The sequence below is a fragment of the Diplotaxodon limnothrissa genome, linkage group LG3 (assembly GCF_057381915.1).
Source record: "Diplotaxodon limnothrissa isolate DT_005_m linkage group LG3, D_limnothrissa_male_GT1.1, whole genome shotgun sequence".
Lineage (NCBI taxonomy): Eukaryota > Metazoa > Chordata > Actinopteri > Cichliformes > Cichlidae > Diplotaxodon > Diplotaxodon limnothrissa.
The window spans coordinates 40196755-40215867 of record NC_140598.1 but is presented as its reverse complement, the minus strand read 5'-3'; the positions used below and the strand labels follow the sequence as shown (position 1 = coordinate 40215867).

At 39.1% G+C, this 19113-nt stretch overlaps 1 protein-coding gene across 1 annotated transcript; it reads left to right on the top strand.

The window, feature by feature from the left end:
* Nucleotides 1–2732: 2732 nt before the first annotated feature.
* LOC146635830 (type I phosphatidylinositol 4,5-bisphosphate 4-phosphatase-B-like) lies at nt 2733–15673 on the top strand. Its single transcript, XM_085349135.1, has 7 exons — nt 2733–2972; nt 6747–6928; nt 8352–8458; nt 10683–10794; nt 10971–11023; nt 11131–11221; nt 12707–15673. The coding sequence occupies exons 1-7, from the start codon at nt 2906–2908 to the stop codon at nt 12848–12850; spliced, it is 756 nt and encodes a 251-aa protein (XP_085205261.1). The 5' UTR covers nt 2733–2905; the 3' UTR covers nt 12851–15673.
* Nucleotides 15674–19113: the final 3440 nt, after the last annotated feature.

The window sequence follows — 19113 nt, the reverse complement described above, 5'->3', positions numbered from 1 at the left end:
GATGTTTAAATGCAACATTTTCTCCCTGCAAGTCACTACAGAAATATCTGTACACATTTCCTGTGTAACCTTGGGGAAAATAAAACACTTCCTGTTTTTTCAGCTTTAGACATTTCTGTCATTTATTCGATTCTGCTCCTTATATTGTTAAATGTTTTTCACAAAGATATTGTATACATGAATGAATTCTTAAATACTGTAGTAGTTATTAAAATAGTATATAGGATTTGTGTAGCCATAAATATTTATCTTAACTTTTAATTGTATTAATACTGTATTACATCTGAATTTAATATCATTAAACACACAATCAAATGCAACCATTTTATTTTCACTTCACGTCTTCTTTTTAGCTCTTGTTTCATCCCAATCAGTTACTAGAAAAAAATCTAGTCTCTGATGTAATCTCTTGAGTATACATCCACTTTTTTATTTACTCTTTTATAAAGACCAAATTTATGATTTCTGCCTCTTAGCTCAGTCTGGTGACCCTTGGATCACAGAGGTGACTGCGGCTCAGTAGATAAATTGAGTTGCCTACCTGTATGGTTGGTAGACCGGTTCCCCACTTACTCCAGTTTGGCAAGATACTGAAGCCTGAGGTGGAGAGTGTTAGATGAGGTGCTTGGGTATAGAAAAAAGGTGCTATGTATGCACCAGTCGACCCATTTACCATCTAACTTGCCCTGCGTCTAAAGCTCCTGCTGTACAAGGAGAAGCTCACATATTAATTGCTTTTACCACATGACTCTTGTATTTGACTGTTTTAGAACTGCACACATTACAGAAGATGCAATAAATAATCTCTGTGAAGGTTCTCAGTCATCCAGGTCATCGTAGTCAAAGGAGCTTGCAAAGAAAAGCGTCTGGACTTCTTTAAGTTGCTTGAAGACGTTTCACCTCTCATCCGAGAAGCTTCTTCAGTTCTAAGGTCAAATGGTGGAGAGTCCCAGATATAAACCTAGTGGGAGTATCCCCCCACAGAGGGACAAAAGGACCCCCTGATGATCCTCTAGTCGCCTGAGCCAAGGTATGAAACTGGGCGTGGGTCCAAATCAGCCAGAGTTTCGGGTGTGTTCATTGTGAAACCTGGCCCCACCTTATCATGCGAATTCCTGAGGTCAGATGGCCCAGGATGTGAGTGGGCGTTAAGGCATCTGGGAAGGGATCTCAAAACTGGATTATAGATGGCAGAGAGTTGGTGTCGTAAACCCCCGCCTCTGTTCAAAGATGGTCGTTTACAGTGGACATAGATGGCTTCTTTCACTCCTCTTTCAAACCATCTGTCCTCTCTGTCCAAAATGTGAACATTGGCATCCTCGAAAGAGTGTCCTTTATCCTTAAGATGCAGATGGACTGCTGAGTCTTGTCCTGTGGAGGTGGCTCTTCTGTGTTGTGCCATGTGCTTGTGAAGTGGCTGTTTGGTCTCTCCAATATAGAGGTCTGAGCATTCCTCGCTGCACTGTACAGCATACACCACATTGTTAAGTTTGTGTCTTGGAGTTTTGTCTTTCGGGTGAACCAGTTTCTGTCTGAGCGTGTTGCTGGGTCTGAAATACACTGGGATGTCATGCTTGGAGAAAACTCTCCTGAGTTTCTCTGATACACCGGCTACATAGGGAATGACAATGTTGTTGCGTCTGTCCTTCTTATCCTCCCTCGCTGGTGTCTGGTCTTCTTTTCTGTGCCTCTTTGCTGACTTTAAGAACGCCCATTTAGGATAGCCGCACGTTTTGAGTGCTTCGAGGATGCCAATGTTCACATTTTGGACAGAGAGGACAGATGGTTTGAAAGAGGAATGAAAAAAGCCATCTATGTCCACTGTGAGCGACCATCTTTGAACAGAGGCGGGGGTTTACGACACCAACTCTCTGCCATCTATAATCCAGTTTTGAGATCCCTTCCCAAACGCCTTAACGCCCACTCACATCCTGGGCCATCTGACCTCAGGAATTCGCATGATAAGGTGGGGCCAGGTTTCACAATGAACTCACCCGAAACGCTGGCTGATTGGGACCCACACCCAGTTTCACACCTTGGCTCAGGCGATTAGAGGATCATCAGGGGGTCCTTTTGTCCCTCTGTGGGGGGTTACTCCCACTAGGTTTATATCTGGGACTCTCCACCATTTGACCTTAGAACTGAAGAAGCTTCTCGGATGAGAGGTGAAACGTCTTCAAGCAACTTAAAGAAGTCCAGACGCTTTTCTTTGCAAGCTCCTTTGACAATAAATAATCTCATAAATCCAACCGTCCCTCTTCCACTATGGGCTGGAACCTGCCAGCTCTAAAAGGTGGGATACACCCTGGACAGGCTGCCATGCTAACCGTAGTCATAGAGAGTTAGCTTTAACCAACCTGCCATACATGTCTTTGAACTGTGAGAAGAGACACAAACTTAGCTGTTTATTATTATTATTATTATTATTATTATTATTATTATTATTTGTTGTTTTCTGATAGGGTAGAGGAGAGATGCCAGACTAAATGTCATTGCATTTTTATAATGACAAAGTCTAACCTATTCTATTATGTGCACATATACCAGCAGTAATTGTAATGCAATCATCGCCTTACAGTTTATAATTGTTGTTAGTCAACAAAAGCAGAAGGACCCGCCCATTCAAACACGGCTCGTTCATTGGTCTAGCCCGTTGTCCGTCACTTCCTGACTCCTTGAATCATGTGACAGATGTTTTTGTTGTATCGTTTCCGCGTTTAGTGAATGTTTTCGCCGCGTCATGTGGCTGTCAGTAACCCAAACCTCTAGCAGGGTCAGGAGTTGAAAGCCTCACACCGACTCCTCCAAACAAATCTTTACCGGAGGTCCGAGGAGTCTCCCAGACGCCGCAGATACACTTCCCGCGGGGCGTTGTTGGAAGAAAGGCTTGGGTCCGGAGGGAGCGATGGCAGACGGGGAACGGTCACCGCTGCTGCCCGATCAGCACGACGGGACCAACGGCTTCTCTCCCGGTACAAGCTCGCACGGATATCTACCGAAACCTCAGAGTAACCTCTTTGTCCTTTTCACATCACCATTCAGAATACGAGCAGTCATTAATAGGCTTCAACAGCGTGGTATTGTAGTTTGTTTTTACCTTTAAAGGTGTCGTGTTGTAAACAAGTGTTAGCTTTCAGGCTAACGTTAGCCGTAAATAGAGACATTATCACACAACTACAGAGGATTCAACCCACACAAAAATTAATTGAAAACCGATTTTAGGGTGATTTACCAAAGCTAATGAGCACCTTTGAGCTGTCAGCGGTCTATAACAGATGTTAGGCATGAAAAACCGGGTGTTTGAAAGGCTTTTCATGTGGGTGAGTTTGATTTGGTGATTTGCATTATGATAAGGGGTCAGAGCTCCCGGCTGTCAGATCACTGTAACAACGCTCTGTGGTTAGTCATTTATCAAGCCTGAACAGCAAAAATCAGCAGGTTCTGATTGTTCTCATGTAAGGATTTGCTGCTTTTCTTTAGTGCATGGTATTGAACATTGAGTTCTGATGAAACAGGCATAAAGTAAAGTAATTTAAAAACTTCGTTTTGGACTTTTAGGGATATCTTAATTGTAAAATTCTCGACCAATACTAGAGATTACAAATAACAATGTGACCAGACCATTTTTGTTGTGTCATTATTTCACTATTGTTGTGGGTTATGTACTTTTTTTCTTGTACCAGGAAAATATTAAAAATCACACAAATTTCCCAAACCTTTGAGTTGTTCCGCTTCAGCGGTTTCACTGATTTATCTGGCATTGCGTCATGAAACAATTGTTTCTCAGTTAGGGGAAAAAACCTGCAAGTCGGTCTAGTGATCACCACAGCCTGCTTCCGATTAATGACTGTGTCGTGCTCATGTGTTTTCAGTCTGTGCTTTGCCACAGGGATTTTTATACATGTTTTAAACATGTTTTGCTTCAGCATCTTCAGTCTGCTGAATGACAAATGTGGGAGCATGTTGGGTTTTTTTCTTCCTTCGCACCACTCTACCTCTGAAACCAGGTAGAACCAGTATTTTGGCATTGCTGTGTATTCTCAGGCACATGCAAAAGTAATTTAGTGACTGAAATGGAGAGAAACCACATGATGTCTGGTATCAGGTGGATGGACTGATACTATTTCCCACCTGTAAATACCTCAAAACTAATGGTGTATAAACATTACCTTTTTTTCAGATTGGGCGACGCTCCCATTTCTGGTGTGAGATAATCTGAAAACCAATAACAATCAACCATTTCTTTTCATTTCCTATACAGTATCGATACCAATACGGAGTACTAATCCGTTACCAGCAAAATGCCAATAAGTTGTAATCCACAATGTGAGTGAAGAAACTGGATATTATTTTTTTTATGTGTATGACAAGATCAGGCTTGCCTTGCTGCCTTGCTTTGCTAACTTTAGAAAATAAAATGTGACAAATAAACAAGAATTTAGATTTACTGAATTCTTATTGAGCAGTAAAATGATAAACAAGGAACAAGATGACTGTTCTGTGCATGCCCGATCTCGTCTGAACTTGGAAGCTAAGCAGGGTCGGGGCCTGGTTAGTACGCAGATGGGAGATTTCTTGGAAACTGCAAGCTTTAGGGGCGGCTGTGGTTCAGGAGGTAGAGCAGGTCATCTGTCAGGTTTAATCTCCACCTCCTGTAGTCTCCGTGTCAAAGTATCTTTGGCCTAATTTGTTTTTCATAACTACATCTGTTTTTTTTGTTTTTTTTACATAATAAAACTCCTAAATGTCATATCCACTGCTTGTAAAAGGGAACTGATTCAAAACAAATAAGGACTCTTATTACTGCAAAATAATGTAGAAATCAAAATTATTTTGCAAAATTACTCCAGTGTGTATTTTGTAAATAAATGTTTACAAAATATACAAATAAATGCAAATATATATATACATTTTATTTACATTATACAGTATTAAGCATACATTATTAAACCTTTTTATTTCAATCAAGTAGATTTCCGTGAATGGTAAATGGCCTGTATTTGTATAGCATTTTTTTAGTCCCTAAGGACCCTAAAGCGGTTTACACAACCTGTCCTCCACCCATTCACACACACGTTCACACACTGGTGATGGCAGCTACATTGTAGCCACAGCCACCCTGGGGCGCACTGACAGAGGCGAGGCTGCCGGACACTGGCGCCACCGGGCCCTCTGACCACCACCAGTAGGCAACGGGTGAAGTGTCTTGCCCAAGGACACAACGACCAAGACTTCCGATTACAAGGCGAACTCCCAACTCTTGAGCCACGATCGTGAACTTTATATGTCAGTTGACTAAATGAAATTAATATAAATACTTTAGCTAAGCCTGTCACAACCTGTAAGGCAAGGAAATTTTATGGTTTGAAGTTAAGGAAAATGATTGTGCTGAAGGACAAAAACCAGAGAACTACTGCAAAGCAGAATGCAATTTATTTTTTTTATGTGAAATTAGTTGATTTTAATAGTCACCGGAAGGAAAAAAAATCGTCATTGAAGTATAACTATGATTAATTGCCGAGAAGCAACTCCATATAATAACTTGCAGAAATAGTATCTCAGTTTCTGGGATTTAAATGAAACGTTTTTTGGTTTTGTTTTGTTTTTTTAACTTGTAAGCTAAAACAATTGTTCTACTTTTCTGTGTGATCATGTCAGACATCACATGTCTGGCTTGTTTGTCTTTTTTCATTGCTCTTATCTCTGCTGTGACTCCAATTTCTCTCTCTCACTTCTCTGGTTGCTTCCTTGTAACTGTGACAGTCACTTGCTTTCTGTGCTTCCTGTATTACACTCACGGAGTTTTGACCCTTAACGGTGTCACACATAGATAACATTATGTTAATCAATATAATTAAACATACAATTTGCTGACCCACACATGAGTCAGTATAAACAAACAGATACACATCTAAATTCTGTTTGTGCACCTACTGTTTGTCTTGACCAAGCACAAAAGTGGTGATATTGTGAGCCAATACTTGTTAATGATAACGGTGTTTACTGAATTGCAGTGCTGTACCATTATACAACAGATTTGAAGAGTGAAAATGCAGAAATTTACCATCAGAAAATAGATGGCTCTTAGAAATACCCCACACAAAAGGGAGAAGCAGTTACACTGATCTATTAAGCCACTAGTTTCCTGATCAGTCTCATCAAGTTATAGTTAAAGATTTTATATATACACCACATAGACAAAAGTACCAGACCACAGATTTTAATCTTTGAATTCTAGTGTTTTTGTCTCACATGTTTCTAAAAGCGCCGAACCAAGCAGTCTGCCTTTACAAATATTTGGTTTGGGAATGGGTCCTTTTAAAGAGCTCACAGAGTAGGACTCTACTACTGCAACAAATTCATTACATTTCTTGCTTTCATTAGGGCTTAGCAGTATAATACCAAAGTGGAAGAGTTTAGGAGCCACGGCAGCTCAGCCTCAAAATGTCAGACCGATGTAAAGAAACAGGGCGGGGTCACCAAGTGCTAAGGTGCATAGAAGGCTCTGCTGACTCATGAACTGCAGTGCTCCAAATCTCATCAGTGCATTAATATCAGCACAGAAACTATGCGCTGGGAGCTTCATGGCATGTGTTCTCATGGCTGAGCAGCTGTAGATGTAATGTGTAGGTGAAGCAGTACTTCAGGCTATATATTTTCTGTATTTTTTATGATAAACAAAAGAAGTTGTTTTATTAGTGTTAATAAATACAGTATTAATAAAACCTCTTCTTCGTCTTCATCAGGTTTTGCTCCGTTCCCCAGCTCAGTGGCACCAGGCGAGCCTCCACCCCCGTACTCCCCACAAGGCAGCCCAGACAGCAGCAGTGCTCCGGTCATCAGCTGCCGGGTTTGTCAGACCTCCATATCTGTGGAGGGCAAGACGCACCAGCATGTGGTGAAGTGCAACATCTGCAATGAAGCTACGGTAAGAGGCAGATACAGAGAACTATATAGTCTTGATGTACCTCAACTACAGAAACAAACAACATTTATTTCCTACAAGCTTAGATTATAATAAATGTTAAGTATATTTAACACAGAAGTCCATTTTCCTCTGCAGGGACTCTTATTTTTATTGTAGCCTTATTTGAGATCCTATGTTGCTGCCTTGTTAAGTTGCTGTATTTTGCTGGTGCTACAAGAACTCAGTGCTTCTGTACACATTTCAAAATAAAAGTCATCTGGCATTGCAGTAGAATAAAACGGTAAACCCTTTCTTAATGGGGCTTTTATTGCGAAGCATTCAATGCTAAACACCACCTACACAGTATTTAAAACTCAATAAAGCAAAGTGGGTCTACATTAATGAGTCAAACACAACAAATGGAAAATGAAGATCTTACTCATTGTAGTTATAACTGGTAATTATAATAACTATAATTAATTAGTTAGAATTAGTAAGGACTTGATGGAAGTGAATGGAGAAAAGCTGCACAGATAAAACAACTTTACCTGTTCGTTTTTAAGCATCTTTATCGTTTTATATGTGTAAAATGACTTATTGATATTAAGTAACTGAACAGTTTGAAGCTTTTTTTTTATGTTAAATAAGACTGGCTGTTAATTGTTCCATCATTATTGGAGGCCCATCTATAAACTGACTATGGGTTGTAATTTGCTTCTTTGTAATTGCCTCAGTCACTAGGAGACTGCCATAGTGTCTCTTAATTTGCATTGATGTCACCAACTTGTCTGCAGATAAGTACTTGCTAAGTGGTAGTGAAACTGATGACATTGACATTCAAAGTAAAATTTCAGCAGTAAGGCCCAACTTTTACTTTGCTTACTGCTTACATCACTTTGTTTCTGGTCTTGATGCTTAGGGCAGTTTTTGCTTCTTGTAAATTTCCACCTGGAGCATGATGGGAAATAATCTCAAAAGGAATTTAGTTGTTGTCTTGCAAATGGTGACCCTGTAAGATCAAGTCATTCCCAATTTTTATATTCTGTGACTTAAAACTCTGACTTGTGGCACACTTTTAGATGTGCCTGACTCTTTTCATTCAAAAAAAAAAAAAAAGACAGACTGTTATCTGCTTGAAAAATGAAGAAAATGATCTATTAATCCAGAAAAACATTTGACAAGAGTAATTGAAACCAGACTTTGTATACCAAAAAATAGTTAATAGCTTTTTAACATAATAGAAATCTGTACTTGCGTCAGTATTTGTTGGAAAGTTGCATTGGTAAACCACAAAATATCGGCGTGTTGGATTGTCGTTCACTTCTCCTTTTGTCTGATGAAATCAAAAGTAAAACAATTTAAGAACCTCACATTTGGAAAAGCCAACAGCAAATGTTTGAAGTTTCTTATTCTTCTATCTGTGTCTTCACCTCTCTGGTTTCAGCCCATTAAGAATGCTCCTGTTGGAAAGAAGTATGTCCGCTGTCCTTGCAACTGTCTGCTGATCTGCAAAGTGACGTCGCAGAAGATCGCCTGTCCAAGACCGTACTGGTGAGTCAGGAAAAGAAACAGAGGCTGTTTTTAATCCATCTCAGCTTTAACACGTAATCACACCACCTTTTCCAGCCGTTCAACAAAAGCAACCATTACGTGGTGTTAAGAGACTGTTGAAGGTACCCCCTTTTTGCAAAATTTCAGCTTTTGAAAAGTTATAATAATAAAAGCAAAAATTATAAACTCTAGTTATATGACACTTTTATTAACAAACGTTTTTATATTAAAGCCTGAAACAAAATTAAATATGTTTAAAAAAGAATAGAACAGACCAGATTTTATAAAACAGTTCTGGAAACAGCCTGGCATTACTGGCGATTTATGCTTCAAGTGGATATCTATGCTGGGCTACATTATAACCAAAAACCTCTCTGAAGCCCTATGATGTAAGCCGGTGTGCACCTACCTGTAAATGAGGTGCAGCCCAAAGCTGTTATTATTGGTCTTTTCAATACCATTGAGTTCTCCTGCGCATTTCCAGCTACTTTTTAGCCGCAGTTTTTAAATCAATCAGTGAGTTTATAACACTTATCATCTCAATATAAGGAACGATAATTATAGCTTCAGTATTCCCAGCATTTTATTTGTTTCTGTAACACTCACAGCACATACAAAAACCAGGACATGACCTCCCCAGTACACTTAATGGCGTGTTTTGACCCTTCAGTATAAAAATTGGTAAAAGATGTGGTTTGATGACTATTATAATAGCGTCTGGGTTTTTCCAAAGGTAGCTCTAATAAGCTGTTTATACAGAAATCAACCTCACTAACCTCTGATGCAGACGTGGTCATTTTGTTCTATAAGCAGGCTTGAAGTATGAAACTACTCCGAAAAGAGAAGCAAGTTTACTCCGCATAGGTAAACCGTAAATCTTTCCATCTTGAAGTCTTGATTTTTGCCCTGACGGCAACATAATGTTCAGAAATCTCAGGCTCACGGCTGAACGAGCCTCCTGGTCTTCCTCGTCTCGCGTCTTCATCCACTAAGGTTTAGCAGAATGACGACCTGACATCGGTCAGACTGGAATATTTCCTGCTGCTGTCATCTTCCATTACTGCTGATTAAGTCTGTATCCAGTACTTTTTCAGTGTAAGCTGCTCTAAAGGCTTTTGGTGTCAGCTCTGAGAGAACAAACAGAGATTAATGAGTTAGTTAGGTGTGTTGAGCCGAAAGTCATGAAGGTGGACCTCTTCTTCATATTTTGATTTTCAGTGTTTTAGTTTAAAATTGGCTCTTGGTGTCTCATTTTTAAACCAACTAACAAATCATGATCCAGGGATGTCAAACATAAGGTCTGGGGGGCCAGAATTCTGCTGGCAGAAACTTTGGAGAAAGTGAAGGAGGACATAAAATTTGGGGTTTTACAGTTTTACAGCTTTTCCTACTCATAAAGACCTCCCCCATGGCCATACATACTATTCATTAATATCGCTTAAATAACAAAAAAGTTCCTGTTTGGTTTTTGGTTTTGTGTTTGTTCCCCACTATTTCTGTCTATAATGAAATTTTTGATTTGGACAGTGGGTCTGCAGTTAAAAACTGGTACTATTGTGAATTAACAAAAACTAAATATATATAGGTAAATAAAATATAGGTCAGTCTGAGTAATGAACTACCGAACAATTAGAAAACAAAAAAACCCTAAACATTTATTTATTACAGTTCAAGCTGAAAGAGTTGTTCTTTGCTACAGAAACATCTCTTTATCCTGCGAAAACCTGAGAGGTACTGGTGAAAAAGTGATTAAATGTGTAGCTACACCTCTTTGCACTGGATAAAATGCAAGTTTCCTCAGTCCAGCCCTCTTAAGATCACATACAGAGGGCTTTATGTCACCTATAATGTGAAATGAACTTTACATTCCTTTTCTAGGTTGTCTCACCGAGATTTTATGTTTTTTTTTTTTAAAAATTTATTGGTCATTCCAGATTAAGTCCAAGTGAAATTCCCGCCTGACACTCTTAATCAGCTGGGGACTTTTTGTACAGTAACTTTAGTATATTTCCTCATTTGTTTATTTACTATAATCACTTCCAGTTACAGTTTTTCCAAGTCACACACCTTCATAGTACACAGAGCTGGCTTTAAATTTTTCAACTTTAGGTTCACACCCTTTTTTAAAAAGCTAAAAAGGTGCTTTTTGGACAAACTTTGAAATAAGCAGTAAAGGCTGTTCACATGGGTTTATGTTAAATCAGTGTTTTCTGTTCCCCGGCAGTAAACGCATCATCAACCTAGGTCCAGTCCACATTGGAGGGGACAGTCCTGAACCGCGGCGTCAGCCTGTTGGCATCAGAGTCATCTGTGGACACTGCTCCAACACATTCCTGGTAAAAGTCACACACTCACATGGCTTATATTACAGCTGACAGTGCCAGTTTTACTTCTTTATGCATTTATTTACTGACATCTACAGAATTATTTGCCAATGTACTCTTCTGCTTTACCCCCTGATAGAGAACTGTAATATATGCACACACTGACCTTTTCATTTCCTCTCTCTTAGTGGACAGAGTTTTCAGCCCGCACTTTAGCTCGATGTCCCCACTGCCGAAAAGTGTGAGTATGTCAGATGTTCACTTTCTGTGTGTGAGGAAGGTAAATAAGTGTTTTGCATTTATAATTTGAATTATTATTTTTTGACTGTCTCTCGGTTTGATTTCCAGCTCTTCTATTGGTTGGCGGTACCCCAGAAGGAGGAGCCTGCTATGCTTCCTGCTGTTTTTAATCCTCGCCGTCTCCACAGCAGGACTTTTGGTGTGTATTTGTGGGCGAAGATGTTGGAGTGATGTTAACTTTTAAACTGTTGGTCGATCAAATTGTATCCTTTTTTTAAAGATGATGATTAGGATGCCAAAAGCCAAATCGTTTAACCAGCAGACGTCCTACTGCTGGAAATTTTAGGCGAAAATAAACTCAATAGCCATTTTATTATGTAAACATAAACTTATTATGTAATACTCTTTAGCCTTCAAAGCGGCCTTAACTCTTCATAACATAGATTTAACAAGCTATCAGTTAAAAACACTTCTATCTGCTTCAAGGTTCAACATGTTGTGTGCTCAGAGGTGCTCATCTATATACTTAACGAGTGATTATCTGGGTTTCTGTTCCCTTCCTGACTACTCAAAACAGTCTGGCCATTCTCTGACCTCTGACAAAGAAGCGTTTTCTTCCACAGACCTTAAGCAAACTGGATATTTCCTCTTTTTCACATCATTCTCTGTAAACCAGAGATGGCCATGTGGGAAAATCCCAGTAGACCAGCAGTTCTTCAACAACCATGACACATTCAAAGTCACTGTCATCACCTTTCTTCCTCATTCTGGTTCTCAGTTTAAATTTCAGCAGATTATCATAACTATGTCTACATGCCTAAATGCAGTGCTCTGCTGCCATGTGATTGGCTGATTAGATATTTGCCTCTCACCATTTAATTTTGGTTATCACCTTTTATTCATTGTAACTATTACTGTTAATAATTAATAAATTAACTGTTATTGCTGTACTTTAATATTTTATATAACCTAATTGTAAACTCTACTTTTGCACAAAAGGCAGATTCACAGATGCTCTTTTTGTTCACCTTTATATAAGTGACAACAAAAAAATTGTTTACTCTGTCTTTATTTACACCACCAGCAGTTACATTAAGAAAGAAACATGATTGTTATTCATTTCAAAGAGAAATAACTTAAAGTAGATCACACACTGCTCAGATGGCTTCAGAAAAGCCTTAATTCTCAACAATTTTTAGGTAATTTGGATGACATTTTTCAAGTCACACAAAGCGAAACATCATACAAAAGGTCACAAAAGAGAAAAGAGGCGCAGCACTAGCACAATAAGCAATAATATCATTGTAATTGTTCATAATTGTGTTCAATTTATACCCAAAGTTGCAAAGCAGCAGTGATGTTGCATGTTATCCCTTCATGTGTCCTTTAGTCAGCATGAGCTTTCATTAAGTATTCCCTTCGAAAAGCTGACAATTTAAACATGGTGTAGATTAGATTGAATCCACATATATAGTCGTGGTGGCGTGTGGTTAATATGTATTTTATTTTGCTGATTTTGTGGCTTCATTGAATGTTCACTACAGTAAATAATTATTTGTGAGGTGCAATTGCTAACTGGAATCACAAGTTGCCACTTTCAAAATAAAACATAAATTGAGAATTTTATATGACCAAAATCATTGAAAAAATTTTAAAAACGTCTTCTGTTTGCTTCTGTGTTCAGGTCGGTACCTGGAAGCCCGCCAAGAGCTCAAAAGGGATCTACGTGTCATGGGTGCTCCTGCTCCTGCTCACTTTGTTCACCATGGCCAGAACAATCTACTGGAAGTGTCTAAAAATTAGCGAACCCTTATCCAATGTCACATAGAGGGAGAAAGAGGGTGAGGAAGGTGAGGAGGCTGGTGTATGAGGAGGAGACATTTAAAATAAGAAAGTAAAGCGTTAGATCTCAAGTGAGGAAAACAGTAAGTCCTGACATCAACGAGGGAAGAAAAGATGGGGGAACAGTAGATATAAAGAAGGAAGGTTAAAGAAGAAAAGGTTTTTTAACATGTTAAAAACATCAAGTTCCTACAAAATTGGGTTAGAAAATATAAACATACACAGAGGCAAAATTCACATAATTCAGTTAAATTGCAGAGCTGCATGTGATTGTGACTGTGATTTTTGAGAGATCCGTACATTTTAAGCAACAGTAGATAAGGACACTCCTAGAGTGCAGTACTCCACCAAGGGCAATACTTTATCTTGGAGTTTAAAAATAAAAGTAATGTAAAGTTTTAAAGGTTCCTTCTTTTGCCAATCCTGTACTGCTCTGCCAACAGCAATGACGATCTCTGTTTAAAAAAAAAGACTTCTAGAACATCTAGGCATTAATTCAAACATGAGGCTGAACTTTTGCGCAGATTACCATGTTTTCCACTGAAGAGGTCCTTCATTGTTTGCCAAGACCATAAGCATGATTATGGAAATCAAAAATGTATTCACTTTGTTATTCCTGACTAAAATGTCTCAAGTAAATGAAACCCCAAATAACCGATCTGGTTAAAGAGAATATTCTGTTTGCCTAAAACGCTTGTGGATGGTAGCCAAAAAGATCCTCTATGCAAGAGAAAAAAAAACCTAAAATACAATGTGGACTGAAGGGGGTGTTTTAATTATAAGAATAGTAGTAATCAGACTGGGTAGATCAGGCAGAATAATTTAGTAGTTAACTTTTTTTGCCAGCAACCAGAGGAGCCTACGTTCCCAAATTTGCTTTTAAATTGATCCAAAATGGAGCAGAACCAGTAGACGCTTCTCTTATTAAAGGACTAGTGTGATATTTTAAGTGAGACTGTGCACTTTGAAAATTGGGCAAGAAGACTGATATTGCTCATGTCTGTGTGATAAATAAGAATTTCAAGAATTTACAATGAGCATATCTTACTTTACCGTAGCATAGCTTTGTGTAAATGTAAATGAAATGCTGAAAAAGATTAAATTAAAAGTTGATGTTGTGCAGGGTATTAAGTGTAGGATTATTTGTTTACTATCATTTTTTTGGTAGCCTTGCATATAGCCGAGCTAGCTGTTTGCGTGTGTTTCCTCTCTTTATGCTAAGCTAGAGCTAGCCAAGCTATTTTTTTTTCTTTATTTGAAGCACTGACAGGAGACTGGCATCGATCAACAGCAAATTATTCTGTTTAAGGCCCCAGTCACACAGGATGGCACACCAGTTGGCAGCCACCTGGCAATGACTGGCCCAAAAGGAGTTGGCAAGTGGTTGCTGGAGGTTGCTTAGTGAAATTTATGCTGTGTTATCTACTCCACTAGTGTTAGTGGAACTTGCAAAAGTGCAACACACTCCAGAAAGAGGCCTTGCACTGTCAAAATAGAAGTTGTGGGTTTTGAAACATATTTGTTTCAGTGCTAAGCTTTTACTTTGAAGGGGAAAGGTCTCTGTTTTTGGGGTGTCATACGTTCGCATGGTTCACGAATGCTTGTCAAGTAGTTTATGAGATTTTGCGGAAGTCAATCTCTCCCGGGTATACTAGAGGAAACTGCAGTGATCTGTTAGTAGCCACTAGGAGATTTTTGGTCCAGCAGCCTGTTTGCGACTGATTTCACCCAGCACCTCCAGGACAGGAGGTTGCCGGGGGGGTGACAGACTGGTCTGTAGGCCTATGTGACAGAGGCCTAAACAAATTAAAGATGAATTATGCACAATGAATGAAAGTCTCAAAGCAAACAGTTTTTTATAATGTTTCAATGTTTAATAACAAATCCACGACCAAACTATGAGAAGTACTTAAAGGACCTTAATTACAACATAAAGGCAGATGGCATCCGAAGGAACCATGTGGATTAATCATTAAATTTAAACTTTTAAATGTGTTTGCTGAGGGACAAATTATGGTGTGAGTTAAAATTGTATGTAAAAAGTGCTTTTAATGCATACAAATGAAATTATGGAACAAGCAAACCAGTGGAGACTGATATGAAGAGGGAAGTTAAGTTGTAGCTAATAAAGGCTTCACATGAGGAAATGATTATGGAGGGGCATTAACCTGAGATTAAATAGCATATGTTTCCTTTTATTTTTTTGTCATGTTGTGTAGTAGCACATCAGCATTCTTATCAGATCTTAGACAGGGTGTTTGGGGCATTTGATGTGATTTATTTTTTTTCTGTATTTGTTTTAACACCAGCTTTATTTTGTAATGATTCATGTCAGAGAAACTCAAAGTTTTTGTTTGATGAAAGGATGGCATGTTTGAATTTAGTGACAGAGCTTTGATATGTGTGTACTGTTCATATTCTTCAAAGTTGTCTTTGAATCACAGGTTTAAAACACTTGATCCACACGCAGGTTATTTTATTTATTTATCTGTTTTATTTGAATCAAACTACTTTCTCTGACATTCTAGTAGAACCTGTTAGAGTGTCCGTTTCTCCGTGGAAGTGCAAATATATCCAGTGGATGTTGATTATTTTAGACTGTACAGAATTGTCAAAGCTGTCTCTTCCCCCTCATGGCTGATTAATGTAAGTACCTGCTGACTGTGAAACATGTTGCACTACATTGTACAGATGAGCAACTCCTGTATCTTTGTTTCAATGTTATCCTGGTGGATGGAGTTGTTTTGTTTTTGGGTGGGGGGGGGATGCAAAACTAAGTAATACTTTTAACAACTTCCTCTGACTCCAATGTGCCTCTTATTTATTTACATATATCAGCTATTAATAATATGTGTCTCTCTTTGTCACAGAAAGTTATCAGAGTATTTAGGATGCATCGTAATGTCTTAAATACCCGTGAAACTTTTATAGTTTATGTTAGTTTCTTTTTATGGGGGCATATGGCTTATGAACCGAATGCCACACCACAGCATTTACAGTTGAATCTGATTTGCATGCCCATTCCTGGTTTACACTGTATATGTATTTTGTGGTTTTCTAGTCATACTGGCCACTCAGTCAAATTTCAGAACTGCCTCAATTCTTGATGACGTAGATTCAACAAGGTGCTAGAAACATTCCTCAAAAATCTTTGGTCCACGTTGACATGACATCATCACACAATTGCTACAGATTTCTCAGACATACATCCACGATGGGAATCTCCCGAAGGTGCTCTGTTGGGTTGAGATCTGGTGACCGGAGGAGACTTGAGTACCATAAACTCACTGTCATGCTCAAGAAACCACTTTGAGTTCCAACCAGCCAGCAGAAGATGGATACACTGTGGTCATGAAGGCATGGACATGGTTAGCCATCAAGGAGGCTGGGGTGTTTAAACAAAGCTCACTGGTACCAAATTCTGACCGTACTATTATCTGTGTCCAGGTTTGGTGAGCTCCTGTGAATAGAAGTAAATGGCCTGCATTTGTATAGCGCTTTTCTAGTCCCTAAGGACCCCAAAGCGCTTCACACTACATTCAGTCATTCACACACTGGCGATGGCAAGCTACATTATAGCCACAGCTGCCCTGGGGCGCACTGACAGAGGCGAGGCTGCCGGACACTGGCGCCACCGGGCCCTCTGACCACCACCAGTAGGCAAACATGGGGTTAGTATCCAAGGATGCCCAAGGATATTTGGCATGCAGCCAGGAGGCAGCCTGGGATCGAACCACCGACCTTCTGATTAGTGGCTGACCTGCTCTGTCACCTGAGCTACAGCCACCCACTGTAGTAGCATCAGTTTCCTGCTCTTCATGTTCTGGCTCACAGAAGCGACACCTGGTGTGGTCTTCTGCTGCTCTAGTCCACCTGCTTTAAGTTTTGCCTGAAGAGATGCTATTCTGCATACTTTACTTGTAATTAGTGCTTATTTGAGTTTCTTTTGCCTTCCAATTGACTCAATCTGGCGATGTTCCTCAGCAATTTTAGACCACTTTGTGTTTAGAGTAACTTCATTCACCTTTCTTCCCTGTTCTGATGCTTGACGTGAACTTAAGAAGATTGTCATATCATTATGTGATTGGATAATGAGACAGTTAAATTATACAGGAGCAGATTAATGGCCAGAATAAAATATTTGATGCTTCAGCTGATTGTTAATATTGATACACCAGTTTTCATCAGTATAAGAGAACAAAAAAAGTCAAGCATCAGCTGACAGTAGTCTAGAAACACAGCAACAGTTTCATGTCAGTAATAAATGTATTCGTTTTATTGGTTAGTTTTATTGAAGTAATAAACTCTTGGACTTTGACAAAACTTTATGCACATTCGAACTTTATTCTCTATGCAGAACCAGTTCGAAAATTGTTTGATAAGCAACCATCGAGAATGAATCGAACAATTGCTTCTATTAACTTAAATTAAAAGCCTACATTAAACAGACGGATAGATGAATGGATATTTATGAAAGGTATGCTAAAAAACAAAACTTGTTCAATGCATACAAATAATAAGACCATGTTATGTATTTAACACAGAACGCCACAAGAGGTCAGAAGAGCAGTATCTTTAAGTTAAATCTGCTGTCTTTAAAGCATTACCTGGAGTGTGTGTTAAAAAAGAAATGTATTGCCTGGAAATATTGGTTGCCATTGGTTTGTCTGATATTCTACATCATAGTTACCCCAAAGGTTCATTCTGTTCATCTGGACGTAGTGTTTTCAGTGGGAGAAACGTTTCGTCACTCATCCAAGTGACTTCTTCAGTCTCAGCTGACTGCAGGTTTCTCCAAATCTTATAAACAGTACATTTGCATAATGACTGAAACCAGCCCACTGAAGGAACAATGGGCTGGGAGGTCAGTTCCTTAATCTTAATAATGCAGATTCTCATGACTATTGATCAGCAACCACTGACCAAAACCCACTGATCAATGGCCATGAGTACCTTGAGTACCATTCACAGAGAGTTGGGGAATGGCTGCAATCGCAGCATTGTAAGACGGCGAAAGATGTACCCTTAGGCCCCCTCCTCGATTCAGAGATGGTCTTAGATGGTCAGAGAGGTATAAAATAATGGCGTACTGATCATGATAAGAAGTCCATTTGTAGACATACAGATATATGGTGATTCTTGCTTGTGTTATTTCTAAAAACACTAAACAAAAACCCAGCCTGTGATAAACGTAGAAGTCCTTAGTATATTTGATGATGCCAAAACTTTGTATAATACAATAATACTATACAGTGATCCAGCTACACTTATAGACAAGCTATAAATAATGTAATATGTGAGTCTATTTATTTCTATTTATAGCAGTTATTATTCATCTTAACTTGCATATACAAGTAGTTATCTTCACTGTGAGTCTCATTACTGCTAAAATTGATTTGAATTGATTTTCTTCAAAGTCGGACAGACATTGACTCAAAAAAATTTTTCCCCCACCCCCTTTTTTTTGCAGCTATCTACTCAACTCCATCATCGAAGCCAGACTATGAAATACCATACCATAGAACAGCAGTCCCCAACCCCCGGGCCTCGGACCGGAACCGGTCCGTGAGTCGTTTGGTACCGGGCCACGAGAGTTGAGGCTCAGGTGTGAAATGTATGGTTTTCAGGGTTTTCAGTGTTATTTTGTTATCGTTTTTATCGTTAACTCTGTTTTCCTGGGTCTTTTCACGTATGTTATGAATAAATCTTCTTTTTTTCGGTACCGGTACTAGTTTTATTTTGTTGTATGTAAAGGCCGGTCCGTGAAAATATTGTCGGGCATAAACCGGTCCGTGGCACAAAAAAGGTTGGGGGCAGCTGCCATAGAACAGCACACGTCTGTATTTGGATGTATGCACATGCTCAGTTCTGTTTAAGTTAAATGTTTGTATAACTGTAACCCACTTTATCTCATTGGGTAATATTGTAGTTTTACAGAAGCTTGACTAAATACTTTGAAGCGGCTTCCTGTACAATGTTTGTGTCTGTAGCAGTCAAAAAAGATCAAGAAAAAAAACATGCTTCAGTAACACTTCAAAAATTAATTGTGCCAGGGTTAACAGATGAGACGTTTTGATCTTCTATGTATATCATAACTTATACTTTGCTTGCATCTGTCTCTCCAAAGAATCTCACTCCTTCCTCTTCAGTCTCTATCCCTTCTCCCCCTCTCCAGCTGCTGCCTCAGTGGGATGGGTGTAGTTTAGTGCCGCGTTCTTCCCGGATTGTCTTTCAGTCTCTCGCGGCTCA